This window comes from Vicugna pacos, chromosome 15 (genome assembly GCF_048564905.1).
Source record: "Vicugna pacos chromosome 15, VicPac4, whole genome shotgun sequence".
Lineage (NCBI taxonomy): Eukaryota > Metazoa > Chordata > Mammalia > Artiodactyla > Camelidae > Vicugna > Vicugna pacos.
Window position 1 is genome coordinate 31,192,787 of NC_133001.1, and position 18,108 is coordinate 31,210,894.

Consider the following 18,108-nt stretch of genomic DNA (forward strand, 5'->3'; position numbering starts at 1 on the left):
GAAGAGCCTGTTCAGGCTTTTTTTTTGTTTTAACCTGTGATAGTGGGCAAATTGTCACAGTATTTCTTTTACACTAGAATATTTTAAAATATTTATAGCAATTACTTTTAAATGTCAGTATTGGCAACAAAAACTAGATATTATACCTTTGCAACTATTTTTTTTAAAAATTTGTATATATTTAAAATTTTTTATTACAACTTTTGATGTCAATTTTCAAATGTATGAGAGTAAAATTTTTTAAATTAAGGAAAAATCTAGAGTAAAAAATATGAAAACCACTATATTATTATTTCTGGGAAAAAAAGGTTGGGGAAAATACATGTATACACACATGAATGATTTCCTTCCACGTACACTGACTTTCTCTGGAAAAGACACCAGAAACTAGTTACAATCAAGACCTGATATGGGGAGTTTTTGCACCGAATATATTTTTTGTACCTTTTGACTGACTCATATTCAAATATTACCTTTCAGAAAACAAAAACTTTTAACAATTAACTAAAATAAAAATGTAAAAGACCACAAATAGGATGAATACCTTACTGACAAATAGAAAATTTCACAAAGTCAACCAAAGGAAGGAGAAAAAACATGCACACAAACATAAGGGAATTAAAACATAATTAAATATGAAAGAATTAAATATTCTACTGAAGTTAAAGACTCCCCGAATAGATTTCAAAAGAAAAAAAATGTAAGCAAAACCCCAGCTATATGCAGTCTGAAGAGACATAACACTAAAACACCTAAAAGATTAAAAATAAAAAGATAAAAAAGTACAAAGTAGACAAATGCTAACAAAAATGGGAATAGCATATCAGAAAAACCAGAATTCAAAGTGAAAATCATTAGAGAAAGATATTTCCTACTATTTTTAAAAAGAATCCAACTAAAGAACAACCTTTATGCACCTGAAAGCTTCAAGATCAAACACTGTTAGATACGTAAGGAGAAATGGACTGATAAACTTAGCAGAAGTAATCAACTGATTAATAATCAACAGATCAGACAAACTAAGCCTATTCATGTAAATAAATATCAAGTTTAAAAAAGATGTATTTACAGAGAAAGTATGGACTGAAATTTGAGTTGGGGTCTGAGGCAGAGGAAGCAGAATGTCAATGAAGTAAGATTATGTGGATTAATTGTTGAAGTTAAGTGATATTAAATGTACTCCTCTGTTGTCTGAAAAACCTGGACTACTCAGAAGTGAACGACAAAGCATTACACAGCAAAACCTACGTGAGATGACCACAGGTTCTCAAAGAAAAGTATGTAACTTTAAAAGCACTCACTAGAGGCAGTAGAGATAAATTAGGAGTTTGGGATTAACATGTACACACTAACAAATATAAAACAGATAACCAACAAGGACCTATTGTATAGCACAGGAAACTATACTCAACATCTTATAATAACCTATATAGAAAAGAATCTGAAAAAGAATACTGGTGTGTGTATGTATATATGTAACTGAATCACTCTACTGTACCTGAAACTAATACACATAGTAAATTAACTATACTTCAATTAAAAAAAAAAAAAAGAAAAACAATAATAGTAATAAAATTGTTGTCCAGTGGGGAGGAAAAAAGCATTTACTAGAAGAGAAGACAAATGAATCTGACTTTTTTTTTCTGCTTTTATTCTTCTCCCAGTGTATGACAGAATCATCTTGCCAAGTTCCATATGAAGTCCTACTGGGATTTCATTAAACTTACAGATTAACTTGGGGGAAAACTCATGTATAGCATTAAATAATACTTTAAAAAACCCGCTTCTGATTTTGTAACTTCTACAGTTCTCATTATTTCATTCATTTTTGCTTTTATATTTAATTCCTTCCTTCTTTTGAATTTTTTTTTCTCTTCTATCTTGAATAATAGATTTAATAATTATTTTTAGTCATTTTTTTTCCCCAAGGGTTGCTTTGAAGCATTTAGATTTTCTTATGAGTATCACTCTGGCCTCTTCCTACAGGTTTTTAAGATTAGTACTTTCACTGTCACTCTTTTTGGAATCATTCACAATTGCAGGTTTTATTTCTCCTGGAGCACAAAAGCTACTTATAAACATGTTTTTTAAACTTCCAAGTTGGATAGTACCTTGACCAGTTTTCCTTTTATTGTTGCTTATGTCATTGACTTGTAGACAGAATATTACTTGTGTAATTCCTACTTTCAATTATTTGTTAAGGTTTTCTTCAGGCCTCATTTATTGATGAATGTTACAAATTAATAGTCTGTCTCTTAATAGAAAATTTTACTTCATTCAGATTTTTTGTCATTGATATATCTGGACTTATTCTGGTCACCTTACTGTTAATTTTCTCTTTTCTATTGAGTCAGGGTCTATTTGGGATCATTTTAAACTCATCTATTAATCAAGCAATGTGGATGAAGTAAAATCAAATGACGTATCTGTATTTTTCAACTGGTTATCCTTAAATTAAGAGATATAACTAACATGAACTTCCTATCAATGTAATAAATTGAACAGTAACTATAACCTTCCTTTTCCCCAAAATATCAGACTTCTTTTTTCCTTTTTGGTGGGGGGAAGGAGGTAACTTGGTTTATTTATTTATCATTATTTTTAAATGGAGGTACCAAGGATTGAACCCAGGACCTCATCCATGCTAAGCACTGCACTCTACCACTGAACTATGCCTTCCCCCTGAAAAAATACCAGACTTTTAGAAAACTTTTACTCCCCTTTCCCAATTCTAATGTGCTAATTATCTGGAACTTTATTCCTAAAGCGTTAATTTATGTCATATTTCTTGTGTGTTGAAAAATACCTTGACGTGGTCATTCATACTTACTGAATTTTCAACTTTAAATAATTTGCTCTTCTAGTATGTATCTAAGATGCTCATTCCTTCATGGATAACTTTCTCTCTAAAAAGCCTAGGGTCCTCAGTTTTTCTTTAGTGTTCTGAAATGAAGTATGTGTCTTTCTTCCATTCAATCTAAAGATTCTTGTCCTTTATCCCTGAAGAAATGTTCTTTTTAATAATTTTTCCCTTTCTCTCATTTTTTTGAAGGTTTAAAAAGACAAATTTTTTATTTAAAAAGGCCAAAATGATTGAATGCTAATTTGAACAGCTAGGTTGTATTTAAGAAATGGTATGAAAACTGCATTTTTGATGTCCTTTAAGAGTTGGATTCCATTCTGTGCTTAGTTCTTTCTTCAAGACCTCTTAATCTCAGCTGGAGTTAGGAAGAAATATCTCTCATTTATGTTTATTACTTAAATACAGTGGCATTATTATTAAGCCTTTCTTTCTACTCACTGTTTTATTTCAATAAGCATTTTAATTTCTCAAAACATTTCCTTATTCTGATCATTCTTTATAACTGTTTTATAGGATCAATATGTATATGCATGCCACATGCACACACATAAATACACACACATAGAAATTCACACATAAATGTCTATAAAATTCTACTTTAAATATATTTGCTTCAAAGCTGGGGTTATATCTTACATATTTATCTAGTTATTTAATTCTATTATACACTGTGCCGCCTGCCTATGATACAAGTCTATTTCATTCATTTAAATGGCTACAAGGCATTCCAGAACATAAACAAAGTTTGGCTCAATACCCTATTGCTGAATACTTAGGTTTCTCTCCTTTTTTTATTTTTTTATTTTTTCGATATTTCAAAGGCATGTTTCCTTGGGCACCTATGATTAGCATCCAGTTATAAAAATACTGAATTTTAATTTGCTAGATACTGCCAAATTCTCTTCTGTATCCCAGGTCAAGGCAGTATCAATTCCAGCTGAATATAAACAATTTTAACTTTTTTATTACTTGTAACTTTAATCTCTAATTTTGGGGAATTTTGGAAAATACTGAGTTTATAAAAATTTGTACCTACTGAGTAACTTTCATGTTCCCAGTATTATGATGAATACTAGCAAATATATTAGGCAACAACAGAGACATAGCTTTTCTTTTATGATATTGAGTTTAGTGTCATTACTCTTGAATGGGTACTAGTCCACACCCCCAGGAGCCCTTTGAAAAGGGTGAGGTTGGGGGGAGGCAGTACTACCACAATGGGAGCAGTATTAACACTTCATAGACGGAAGACAAGGATGTTAGATACCCCGTAGATGTATAGGTATATACCAGAAAACAGTCCAATACCAAAGAACTGACTCATATGACTGTTAAATGTCCCTCTGGACATTTATATAAGTGAAAAACATGATTCTGTTATCTGAGACTAGAGCTAATTCCATTTCAGATATGAGAACACAAAATATATAGGGTAATGGTTTTAATGTAACTGATTTTTCCAGCAATATGGCCATCATACAAAAAGAAAAAAGACTGCATGTTGTTTTGTTCAGAATTTACCTATAGTACCATTTGGAAAAACCTCAGGAAATATGAGTTCGCACTGCCAGTGATTCTATGCACATAGGCAAACATTCTATAATTTCATTATACCTTCTGCTTTTGTCATGCCCCAGAACATACATATACTGAAATACACAGTACATATGATCCTATTATATATTACGTTATTATAGAATATTCTATTAATATTGTTTTTTTACATTATATGTATAAGTTATACTATCAATGAATTTCATTTCAGAATAATTAAGAGGTCACTTTTCCTGATTTGTGCTCAATGTGGCCGAAAATCATTTATAAGGAAAATATTCAGTGTAAGGCATTAGGGCAAGATCTCTTCATTCAAGTCAATTTGTCAAAAGAAAATGAAGTTTACTTAAAGAAAACTAATAGCTGATTAAATACTTTTAGTAGGTAGTTATAAGCTTAGATATTGATTTTAAATTGTCACAGAAAGAAAAAAACACCCCGTAACAGAAAAATCTACTAGGATCCTGTTCTAGTTATATCATCAATTGCCGAGTTAGAAATCACCCCGAAACACAGTAGCACAAAACAACTGCTTTATTTTGCTCACAGGTTCAGTGGGTGAGCAATTCAGACTAGCACAGAAATACTGTCTTTGGTTCACAATAACTGAGGCCTCAGCGGGAACTCAAACGGCACAGGCTGGATAAGCTGGTGGCTCCTTGAGGCACATGTCTAGCATCTGGACTCAGCTAGGACTGTCAACCATAGTACCAACAAATGGCCTCTCCACGTAGCTTGGTCTTCCCACAGTATGGTGGCTGAGTTCCAAGTAGAAATATCCTGAGAGTAAATATTCCAAGAAAACCAGGTAGAAGCTGTATGGCCTTTTATGATAGAGCCTTGGGAGCCACACAGCATTACTTCCACCATACTGTATTGTCACAACCCCATCCAGATTCAAGGGGAGAAGACACGGACTCCACCATGGAAGGAATGTCAAAGAATTTGGGGACCATATTTTAAAACCAACTTTTCAGCCAACAAAACAACTGAACAAAAAAAAAAATCCAATTTCAGTACTTTGAAGTAACAATCAATTGTGATTATTGGTTCTAACTCTCTCTCTCTCTCTCTCTCTCTCTATATATATATATAGATGTATATTCTTTTTCATAAAACTTACAAGGTATTGAACATAGTTCCCTGTGCTATATAGTATGAGCTTGTTATTTATTTTATATACACTAGTTATAAATCTTTTTTTAAAAGGTGCTAACTCTATTATAAAATCCTATTTTAGTCCAAAACGCTATTACCATTCTAAATTTTTTAAATAATTCTGAATTGTATATTGCATGAATCTTGAAAAAATAAAGTCCTAATATGCCCTTTGACACCAAAACATTTTCTAAGAACATAATGACTCAAACCAGGATGTGATAAGAACTGGGTACAGAAGTCACCTCACCTTTTACCTGAAACAAATCATAACCTTATTGCTTAATAATATTACCATATCCTGAAATGTCTATTTAAAATTATAATGATAGTGCCAACACTACTTTCTGATTCTACTTACATCAGTAACACAAAAACGTCAGAATTATCAATAAATTGGTAAACTATATGAACGGGACTTAAGGTAGGCAGGGTCAGCTTCTCCCCAGTTCTCTCCAACAGCTAACTGTGGCTTTACAATTCTGAGAAATAATAAATAAATCCTCCCCATCTTTCTTTTCCTCCTTCCACAAAGCTTCAAGTGTGTGTGTGTTAGAGTGGAAAAGCAGAGGCAAACAGAATGAGCATTAATAAGTTAAAGAACTATTCTCACTTGTCCCATTTTTCTCTATGTCCCAACTTCAGCCCACAGTGTAAGTGACACAACTGAAAAGTTGGAAAGAAAATTTAAGTAAGGTAGAGAGCTGTTAAGTACAGTAAACTCTTTACCTTTTGCCTAACAGGTTAAAAAATGACAGGGACACAAAATTTAACATTCTAAAGCTTTACATTTTCCGAATCACAATATAAAAGTAAATAATATGTCAAAAACAACTAAAATATGTGAAAGGCCATAAACAGCCCTGATGAAATTCCTCATTTTCAAAGACTTCATCAGTCATGAGAACCATGCTCATCTTAAACTGGCATCACTTTTTTAACCTGAAATTCTATTTCTAACAGATTAAGAAAATCAAGATTGCTTTTATTTATTTTTTTTTAAATACTTTTGTTTGGGGAGGAGGTAATTAGGTTTAGTTTTTTTTCTTTTTTTAATTTAACAGAGGTACTGGGGATCGAACCCATGACCTCATGCATGCTAAGCATGTACTCTACCACTGAGCTATACCCTTCCCCCCGCTTTTATTTATTTTTATTTGTTTATTTTTAACACCTTTATTGTAGTATGGTTCCCATATAGTAAACTACACATATTTCAAATGTACAATTTGATGAATTTTGATAGATTTATACACCAATGAAACCACTACTACAATCAAGACAGCTAAACATTTACCTCCCCAAGAGGTGCAATTTTCAAATTCCCAATTTACTGTTTTGCACCCCGTTTACTCCCTGGTAACCATAAGTTTGTTCTCTATGTCTGAGAGTCTGTTCCAAGTTGTTTTTAAAATACAAAGCATGTATGCTAGCTTTCAGTGAAACTACCTTAGAAAAGAAGAATCGGTAACAAGTACTCAAGTCAAATTTCTTTTGATTCTGAAGAATATACCACAAAACAGTCTAGGAATAGCACAACCCTCTCTCAAAAGAGAGTCCATTTCTTAATGCTCAGATTGTGGTCTCCAAGACCATTTCCCAGTGAAAGGAATCAGGACTCCATGGAGACACAGTTCTAGGTATAGAATATGAGCTTGGACCATCTTGTCATACCAGAAAGCAAGTCAGATATTAAAGACCACTGGAAGCATTTCAAAATGACTCAGGAACAAACCTAAATAAGCCCCACTGGCTAAAGATTAGACAACTTGAGTATCAACAGGATAATAATTGATAATAAATGTGAAATATGTTCAAGTCCTTGAGTACATGATAAAAATAAAAAAGAAATAAATTGGTGATCTTTGGCGGATGACAGGAACCATCCCATTATTTCTGAAAACTGGCAACTAAAAAGAGTAAAAATCACTCAAGCATTTAACCTGCCTCTCCTATACAAGCTGAACCTAAAGAGTAACCTGATGGCTGACAGAGGGAATATTTATTTCAGAGAAATATTCTATCCAACAAATGAGGGGATGATAGTTTTAAAAGCACAATTTTTGCAGTTTTACTGAATAAACAGATTAAGACAATCGTCAACCAATCAATGATAACACCACAAAAAGATAGCTTACAAATTCTTCATTTTTTACTATAAAAGGCATTAGTAGAAAATTTTGCAAAATCTGAATAAATCCATAGATTTTCATCATGCTGGTGTTACATAAGAGAATGTTCCTGTTCTTAGAAGATAACACACTGAAGTATCTTTAGGGATTGGGGAAATATGTCTTCAATTTATTTTCAAATGGTTCAAAATTTTTAATATGTACACTAATAGAAATAATAGAGCAAACAGTAAAATGTTAACATTTGGGGAATCTGGACAAAGGGCATATGGAATTCTTGGTAACGTTTTAAATAATTTTCATAAATGTAAAATTATTTCAAAGTGAAATGTTAACAAAAGAGACAGGCAACAATACATTATGGACCTCATGATAAAAGTACAAAATACTACCCATGAAATGATCTTGTACTCCCACCCCCACCCTTCTCCCTAAAAAAACTGTGGACTGAGATGCTTTAGAATCTGATGTAACTATCCATCTACAGAGAAACATGGTAAAGGACACAACAAAGATGCAATAAACAAACTCCAAACCAAAGGAAACTCTATAGGATGAACCACTTGGTATCGTCAACAAAGTATTGAGACAGAGAGAGAAATGTGAAATAATATGTATCTATAGGTACAAAAACTTAAGATGTCCACACAAAAACTTGTACAGGAAGGTCCGTAACAGTATCATTCATAATAACCAGAAAGTGGAAACAATCCAAATGTCCATTAACTGATGAACAGATAAACAAAATGTGGTACATCCATCCAATGGGACATCATTTAGCTATAAAAAGAAATTAAGGAATTCATGCTATATATAACACAGAAGAAACTTGAAAACACTATGCTAAGTAAAAAGAAGCCAGACACAGAAAAACACATACTGCAAGATTCCATTTATATGAAATGTCCAGAAAAAGCCAATCTATAGAGACAGAAAGTAGATCAATGGTTGCCAAGGAATGAAAGAAAGGAAGAATAGGGTGTAATTGTTGTTTTTTTTTAGGGAGGGAGGGGGTGATGAAAATAATCACAGTGATGGCTATACAGCTTTGTGAGTATACTAAAAATCACTAAATTGTGCAGTTTAAAAGTATGGATTTTATGCTATGTGAATTACATAGCAACACCAAAAAAATGGGCAAGAAAGGGCAAGAGGGTATAGCTCAGTGGTAGGGTTTGTGTTTAACATGCAGGAGGTCCTGGGTTCAATCCTCAGTACCTCCATTAAAATAAATAGATAAAACCCTAATTATCTCCCCCCAGTCAAGAAAAATAAGAGACAAAAGGTATCATTTTTTTTAAAAAATGGACAAAGAAAAAGAAGACTTGAGTCTTATCAACCAATCTATTGACCTAAACAAACAAAAATGAAAAAAATGTTATAAAAGAAAAAAATGTGAAAACAAAATAGGTATTTGATGATACTAATGTTTACAAAATCTTAAGTAATCAATGCATGCTAAAATAAGCTGGTTAAAATTTGACCAAGAACAAGATATATCCGTAATTGCCAACTATCTTCCCTCAAAATAACCTACTGAATGCAGAGGAACACCATGTTAGCCAAGTCATCAAACCCAACATCATCCACATAATTGGGTTTGTCCGAATACAATGTACTGAAAAGGACACATCATCACCTCCATGGCATCCATACAAAAAACACAATCTGAATCTAAGTATGAGGAAACATTAGACACTCACAAATTGAGCCAACCTCAACAAAATATCTGGCCTGTTTTCTTCAAATATGTTAAGGTCCAAAGACACAAAGACTGATGAACTGGTTCCGTATCAAGGAGACATGACAATAAAACACAATGCGTGAGCCTGAATTTTATTCTAGACTAAGTAAAAATATATAGCTATGCAGCACACTGTTGAGACATGAAATGTGAATAAGGATTGTGAATGAGATAATAATCTTGTAAAAATACTAGGTTTTCTGAGATGTTTACTATATAGGGGTTTTTCCTTACATTTAGGAAAAACACACTTAAGTCTCTAACTTACTCTTAAATGGTCAGGGAAAAAAAATACACACACACACACACACACATACACACAAAGAATGATAAAATGTTAACTGCTGAACCTGGGTAAAGGGCTTACTGGGTTCCTTGTATATTCTAAGCACTTTCTGTAAGTTTGAATGAGGCCACATCTTTTAGGAATACCTGCTGAAATATTTACCAATGAAATAGTAAGACTTCTCTGATGAGCTTCAAAATAATGGGACGAGTAGGGGTCTAGAAGAATTAATTGGTCATGTATTAATAACTGTTAAAGCAGAATAATGTAAACATCAGGTGTATTATACTATTCTCTATACTTTTATATGTTTGAAATTTTCTGCAATAAAAAGTGTTAAAGAAGTCCACAATGAAGTTTCTCAAATGGAGAAACTAAGTTGCAAGAAAATTTAGTACCCACATTCAAGCGTAGTTTTGAAATCTAATATATGACACTCTATTAATCCTCCCTTAAAACCTCTTTATAAAGCATGAATCATTTAAGCAATTTTATCCTCCCCACCTGAAGTTTTAGTCAATACAAACAGAAATATAGTTGATACCTTTAACTTCATTGTATGCAGACATACAGTTACCTTTGAGAGTAAAAAATCAATAAATAATGGAAGAAAATAGGTAAATGTAGACAGAAGTAATTGACCCAAAGAGATGATCTACAAATCGCTGAGGAGGTTAAAAAAAAACAACTGGCATTTATTAAGCACCCATTATGAGCCATTCCTTAGGTCATTTAAACCTCACATCAATGCTGGCATAATTTATCCCTTAATTTTTTTAAACATATATAATTGGAAATGAGGTGATTTTTTTCCAATCCCATTTTACAAATGAAGAAAATGCAGATGAGTAAGAATTTCAGAAATTTTCCCAAGGCAAGAAGTTAACTATAATCTAAACGCAGGTCTTTCTTTAAACTGCAGGACTACCATTATATAATTTGATTGATTAAGTCTCGTAAAATTTCATTTCTATGAGTCAATACTGAGAGCTTAACCAGTTCTCAAAAAAATGATTTTCTATATCTACAAGCCTCATAGACAGCACCAAGAGGCAGCCATGCTGAGATCCTCCATGAACAGTGAGTGAACAGAGCCCCTAACAATCTTTATAACTCACTACCTTTGCAACAACTTCAGAAGCTACATTAGAAGCTAAATTAAATCCAAACCTATGTGAATATAAATGAGACATTCTATCTTTAAGTTTATGTCGTAAACAGTGAATAAAATCCAAATAATTTTGTATAGATACTTTAATAGCACATTCAATTTATAGATTCCAGCTATAGCTAAAATACCCAATTCACATATCATTTTAAAAAGCAATGTTTATGCTTCAATTAAAAAAAAAGTTAGGAGATTAGCAGCAGAATCAGAAAAAAAAAGGAAATGTTTTGGTCTCACACATGAGGAACAAATATGATTGCCCTGAATCTGTCAATACATAATTTGTAACTATTATAGAATAACCTATATCATCGTTAACATTACCTCTATGGAAATAGAAAGAGACTGAAAAACATTATGAAGTACAATAGAAAATATAGCAGGAATTTAATTTATGAGACAATCAATCTGCTTGGTTAAACTGGCGACACAGTGGAGGAATCATTCTCAGGCAGACACACAAGACAAACCTGTGTGTAAAATCGTGTCCCTTCCTCCATTACCAAAACATTTCAAAAGCTTCAGGATCCCCAAGACCAGAGTTTGACATATCACAGTATTAAATTGAAAAATACAAATACATATGGTCCTAGTGTCATTACATATTTTGTAGGATGAAAATGGCTTTCAAAATAAAGTACTCCCTTCTTAAAATTTAAATCACTTTTTAAATGTTGTTTAAAAAAAAATCAAATGGGCTAAAGTATGTTAAAGCTGTTGGTGGTGGGAGAAGCACACAATAAAGATTAAACTATAAAGAAGTGCTTAGGGGGGGAGGGTATAGCTCAAGTAGTAGGGCAAATGCTTAGCATGCAGGAGGTTCTAGGTTCAATCCCCAGTACCTCCTCCAAAATGTAAATAAATAAACCTAATTACACCCCCCCCAAAAAAAACTAAAAAATAAACAATAAAAAAAAAGAAGCACTCAGAGTTGCTACCTACAGGAATTTTCCATACCCAAATATCACTTTGTACTTCTTTCTCTGGCAAACTTTTTTTCCCCATACATACCAATACTATAAACATATAATAAATACTCAGAATTTTTTAAACTGTAATATAACCCAGTTGTTTCAGAGGGGAGACAAAAAATTCTCCAAAATACCAGTGAAGTATAAATTTCCTCATGTCCGACCTTCAAACTACCATGGAAAATGGGAGATGGCAAAACACTGCACTGACTGTCTGCTAAAGCCTATTTGCAAAGACTTCTATTTCAACATTTTGACTAATTAATGAACATATGATGCAACCTAAAATATATATATACTAAAACCAAGCACCACCCAAAACCTACTCCCATCTAAACTAAGAGGAAGACAAATGGGAAAGCAAAAGGCAACAAAAAGGACTTTTCCTCATATCACAGAAAATAAAAGATTTAAAACATGTTTTAATTTTCCAAGATAAAGACAATTAACTTACTAGCATGCTTGTCTGCAAGCATTATAAGCGTGTTGGAAATATCTCGTCGTCTATAAAAGCACACTACTTTTGCTTCCACGTTGCCAGTTGCAGTCTAAGAAATAAGAAAAATAAAAGTCATCTGTACTGAGTATTAGATTCAAGTAGTTTATAAAACAAAACTAGAGACAGCAAAATTATAAGATCACTGTCGGTTACACTGTACCAACCACAACTGCAGGATAATCAGAGAGCTATAAAATTCAAATAAGGACAAGCAACATTTGTAAAGGTTCCAAGTGAAACTGAAATGTCAAACATAAAATAACACACCGGCATCAATTAAACTAAAGTGATCAAACAGCTTTAATGACTAAAGCCAGACACATAGTTAAATCTGATTAGCCATAAGAAACTAGTCCCTCAAATTTCAAAAGCCACAACATAAGAGAGTTAAACATACATCCTCAAAACCCACTTCCAGAGGCACAGGTTAAGTGTGCAATCACCCAGCCCTCTCCAAAACACCTCCATGTTTGACTGGTGGTGAAGCTCTGCAGGTGCAGGGCAGCCCTCACGTGGGTGTACTAGATAGCTTGGAAAAGTATCCTCAGCCCAAGGGAGCCTATGAATCCATATAGGTCAATATTCTTGGGAGTACTTAATTTACCTTCACATATGAAAGTATTAAAAACCCTGAGTTATGAACACTGAAGCCCTTATTTCTTTTTGACTACAGTCTACAATACAATCAATATTCAGTTAGCTTGTGAATTTACTGAAGCTGGGGCCTAGGCTCCTATTCTATTCTTTATGAATTCTGAGAGCTTTCAGGGTCAATCATTTCACTACAAAGTTCATTGTAAAAACACACAGATTACAATAATATGCTACTATGATTTCCAAATTCAAACAAATTTGAGAACAAATTTTCAGAATTTCTTTAGGCTTACAGATATATTCAGGCATAAAGAAATAAGAAAATATATGTGCTGCAGTAAATTTCTTAATTTTATGAAGTTCAGCGGCAGTATTTTAGAGTGAGAAATAATCTCGGAGAAATACTGCCCCTTATAATTGAAATCTTATTAAATCCTAACCAAAGTGCTTCTATATTTCACAATATTGTGATCAAACACATCCTCCAGAAGTAATGATCCAGCAATCTGCCAAATGAACAGGCCAATATTTCCATGTAAATAAAATCTATCAATTATTTCAATTTTAAGTGCTTTATCAGTTTCATCTTCTTGAGACAAAAGCATGTTAAAAACCCAAAACAAAGCAAGAATTTTAAGACATAAGTATTTTTTTTCTGTCTCACTGGTGAGTTCCTTCAGTAGGGGTACTCTATAAAGCTAATTAAATGCTTATTTAAACCTGCTTGGGGGGTGGATGGCATAGTTTAAAATACATATTCTCTTCTGAACCATGTACACACTTGGCTATTAGGTAGCTTACAACTACAGTATCCCTCTTCTCTACAATACACACATACACACACACCCTTGAGCATTCCTCTAAAGGTGAGCTACTGAAATTGTGGTCCAAGGCCCAGTCCACAACAGTTACTGTGTAGTGAAAAGAGCACAGACATTAAGAGTAAGTGTATTATAGCATTTGAGAGTTAATTTTATATCTATATTGAACCTAGTAATGAAAAAAGAAGGGCTTCTATTTTTATAAGACTACTTTAAATTTCATTGTTCTACTACTTTTTTAAAAATTTTACAAAAGCGGTCTGAGGTAGTGAAAATTCTTAAAAATCCTTCACCACAAATAGTTTAAGAAGCAAGCTCTGAAAACCTAGGTTAAATATTTTGTATATATGAAGCCTGGTTATTCTTTCAACTCACCAAATTTCTTGTGCACTCTTCCTGTGAGCCCCACCACAAGCTAATCACCACGGATGCATGGTGGCTGCCCTCACAGAGCCTCCCTCCACTGCAGCAAGGATGTGTGCTCACCTGTCATCTCCTCTCCAGCCTTCCAGAGCCAGGTTGTCATCGTGCCCCTCACCCAGAAACCTTCACCAGTTCCCCACAACAGAGGCACAAAAGTAAAACATTCCTGACAAATTCTCAGCACTATTTTCATTTACTCCTTCCTTTCGCCTCCAGATTCTACTTCTCACTCACGTTGGGGAGGGCAAAAAAGCTTCAAAGAGAGAGAAAGTGGGCAGATGATCCCTAGCTAGCTAGAAAAGGAGCAAAGCCCACGAGGCGAAGCCTGGAGGACATAACAGTCTAAGAAAAAAGAAGACATGAGCAAAACCTACAGGTAGGAAAAGCAGGGACCAGTATAAAGAAGAACCTATGATCAACAGCAACTTCTCTCCTCGGTTCTTATCTCCATTTAGGCCGCAGCCTCTTAAATCTCTACTCTGTCAAACACATTTAATAAAACATCCTCCGGCAATAAGGGGCTTTTAGTGAACTTCATACTACCATCCGTTTCTATCCCAGACTTAGAAAGTACATTATTTTAAAAATTAAAAAAAAAAGCCAAACACCTTTCCATTTCAGAAAGTTGAGCTAAAGAACAAATGGACTTTGTGTCATTTTTCTTATTTGGTTTAATTTACTTATTTTGCTATCTTGCATGCATCTTAAGGCATCATAAATCCTTTCTGAAACAAGTCAAAGAATAAAAGAAAAGGTAGATACTTTCAAAAAAAAAAGAACAAATGGAAAGGAACTTTCTTTTCCCAATTTCTGTCCTTATTTCCAATGGATCCTAAATGTTAGGAGAGGTTTTAACTTAAAAGGGCTTTTAAAGGATCTCCTAAAATTATGTGCAAATATAGACTGAGAGTGGGGGATTGGAATAGAGGCTCAAAGAAGTTAGTGGCTACCCTCCCCCACCAAAAACTCCCCTAAACATTAAAATGAACTCAGTGCAAACTGGATGGCTGATAACATACACAGAATATGAAGATACATACAAATTATACAATATACATACCAAAAACAATAGCAAATGACATTAAATTTATCTACAAGCAGAACTTTCAGAACTTTCTGAGACTGTACCTTCATTATTATATGCACAAAGCTCTCTTTCAATGTGTGGACTCAGTCTTTAGAAGAGCAACACCCTATCTAGATAGCGACTAAATAAAATTTACCAAGAAGCTGTTTACTGTTTTAACTTTATAAACTTCCTCCAAAAGATCTGAGTGAAAAATAGGGGAGAGAAAAAGACAATATAAACGATAAACAATGTTAAACTGTGTTCATCAACCAATATTTAGTTTTGCACTTAAAAGTTGCCAGAATGAGACAAAAATTTATTTCCTTACTTTAAAAAAAAAAAATACTGTAATCCTGCTTTCCAAATGACCAAGTAACATTTCAAATAGGGTTTTTAAAAAAAAAAAAAAAAAGGGCCCATGAATTTTCTATAAAAACGGTGACTGACAGCATATCCAAGGAATTTCATTAAAAAAAAAAGAAACTTGTATTTAGAAAAAAGTTAATACAGTAGGTTAATGTCCCTTCTTCTCCTGTTTGATCAATTAGAATATACCACGTGTTCCTAAATTCATTATTTGGATTTCTCAATTATGTTACCTTTTCCCACTTAGCCAACTTGACCTCCGACCCTCTCAAGGGCCTTTCTGGAACTCCTGTGGCCCCTCTCCCATGGCGACCTCTTTCTCATCCTTTAGGCCTCAACTTCAATGTCCTTAAAGCTCCTCAAGGCTTTTTCAAAGGAAGTGACCTCTTATTCTCCAAGTCAAGGCTCTTGCTTAGCTCCTTTGTAGATGCTAACACCAGTTATCACTATTCATGCCTGTTAACATACTTTTCCACGTGTCTCCCTTATGAGAACACAGACCCCGTGTGGGCAGAGATCACATCCACACTGGTCACTGTTGTATCTCTGAGCCTAGCATAGTTCGTGCTATGTTGTCAGTGCTCAGTAAGTATTTGTTTAATGGATTATTTAAAATAAGATATCTTTTTCACATCCCTTCAGAAATAAAGGTCCTATGTAAATATTTAGTACTTAATTAGCCAATCTCAGTTCCTTTTTACCAATACTTCATGCATTCAAACTGCTATTCTCTAAAAGTAGAGTCCCCTCTCTCATAGTTCAGTCCTCCCCAGCCCCTTGAAGACAATTAGTATATTAATGACTCTTGGCTGAAAGCAGAGAGGCAGGGAGAAGGTGAGCATGTGGAGGATGGAAGGGACTTTTGAAGTAAATGGTAATATAATGATAAAGGTGTATGAAATGATCCAGGTTCTAGCTAGATGTGCAACCCAGTCATTTAACTACAGTAGGCTTCACGACAACAGTCCAAGATGCATTTGCCATTTTAAGTTTATTGTGAGGCTGGTGGTAGTTTGTTTTATTTATCTATTTATTTATTTATTTTTAGAGGGGGTACTGGGAACTGAACCCAGGACCTCGTGCATGCTAAGCACAGACTCTACCACTTGAACTATACCCTCCCTGTCTTCCTGCTAATTGTGGGATTATTTGACTGATGTCAGTCTCCACCACTAGACCTATTTTTGTTCACCCTTCAGTTCCTAAAAGTGCATATCTCAAAGTGCCTGACAGGTACCAGATCCCCAGAAATATCTGTAAAATGAATTAGTCAAAGTACTTTGTAAACAGTAAAGCCATGTACAAGTATTAACATCAGACATCTGAGAAATTCATTAATACAACAAACATTACTGAATGTGTTAACTATGTGCCAGTCACTATTCCAAGGCACTTGGGATGCATTTGTGGACAGAAAAGATCACTATACACTTAGAACTTTTGTTCTAGTTTGGGAAAACAGGCAAGGAAAATACAGGCACACCTTGTTTTACTGCACTGTGCTTCACTGCACTTCGCAGACACTGTGTTTTTCACAAATTGAAGGTTTATGGCAACCCTGGGTCGAGAAAGTCTATCAGTGCCATTTTTCCAATAGCATTTGCTCACTTTGTATCTGACACATTTTGGTAAACCTCACAATATTTCAAACTTTCTCATTATTATTATATTTGTTATGGTGACCTGTGATCGGTGATCTTTAATGTTATGTTATGACTTTCTGAAGGCACAGATGATGGCTAGCATTTTTTTTAAGCAATAAACTATTTTTTAATTAGGCATGCACATCTTTTCTTAGACACAATGCTACTGCACACTTAACAGACTACACTATGAAAGTTAAAAACATAACTTTTATACGCACTAGGAAACTAAAAAATTCATGTGATTTGCTTTACTGCGACATACTTTTTATTGCAGTGGTCTGAACCAAACCCACAATATCTCTGAGATGTGCCTGTAAACACATTAAGTATATTTGAAGGTGATAAATGGTAAGAAAGAAAAGCAAGGTATGGGGGATTGGAAACAACTAGACAGTCTTAAGGTGGGTGCGTGTGAGAAACAGCCAAGAGTTCGCTGCACTTAGGGCCAAATGAACAAAGCAGCGAGCAAAGAATACAGGTCTCATAGGCCAATATTTCTCTTTGTATTCTAATGAACTTTCTAAATAAACTGATACAGTGAATAGCTTGGCGTTGCCTAAATTGTACCTTACATCAATAACAGAAAAGAAAAGCACATGAGAATGACACCTCAACAGATCCCCCTACAGATGATTTTATACTGAGGCCACCCTCTTCATTTGGCGGTGATCTTAAATACTACAAGTTTTTAAAATGCAAGATCCCCAGGGTATCTCCAAAAATAAACCAAGATATTAAGGCTCATAAGCCAGGGATACCTTGGCCAGACCTGGCCTTCTTGTACTCAGAACTGGACCAGTCTCCAGATGGCATT

The 18,108-nt window shown here is 34.0% G+C and overlaps 1 protein-coding gene across 11 annotated transcripts in view; it reads right to left on the bottom strand.

Annotated features, from left to right (window-relative positions):
- MTA3 (metastasis associated 1 family member 3) overlaps positions 1–18,108 on the bottom strand; it is a 168,115-nt gene that overhangs the window by 110,108 nt on the left and 39,899 nt on the right. For all 11 annotated transcript variants that reach the window (XR_001459810.3, XR_012059083.1, XM_006211455.4 and 8 more), the window contains one exon: positions 12,331–12,424. Coding sequence is in view for 9 of the 11 variants with exons in the window: in XM_006211455.4 (XP_006211517.2) it covers positions 12,331–12,424 (94 nt within the window). In the remaining 2 variants the exon portion in view is untranslated. The remainder of the gene's footprint in view (positions 1–12,330; positions 12,425–18,108) is intronic.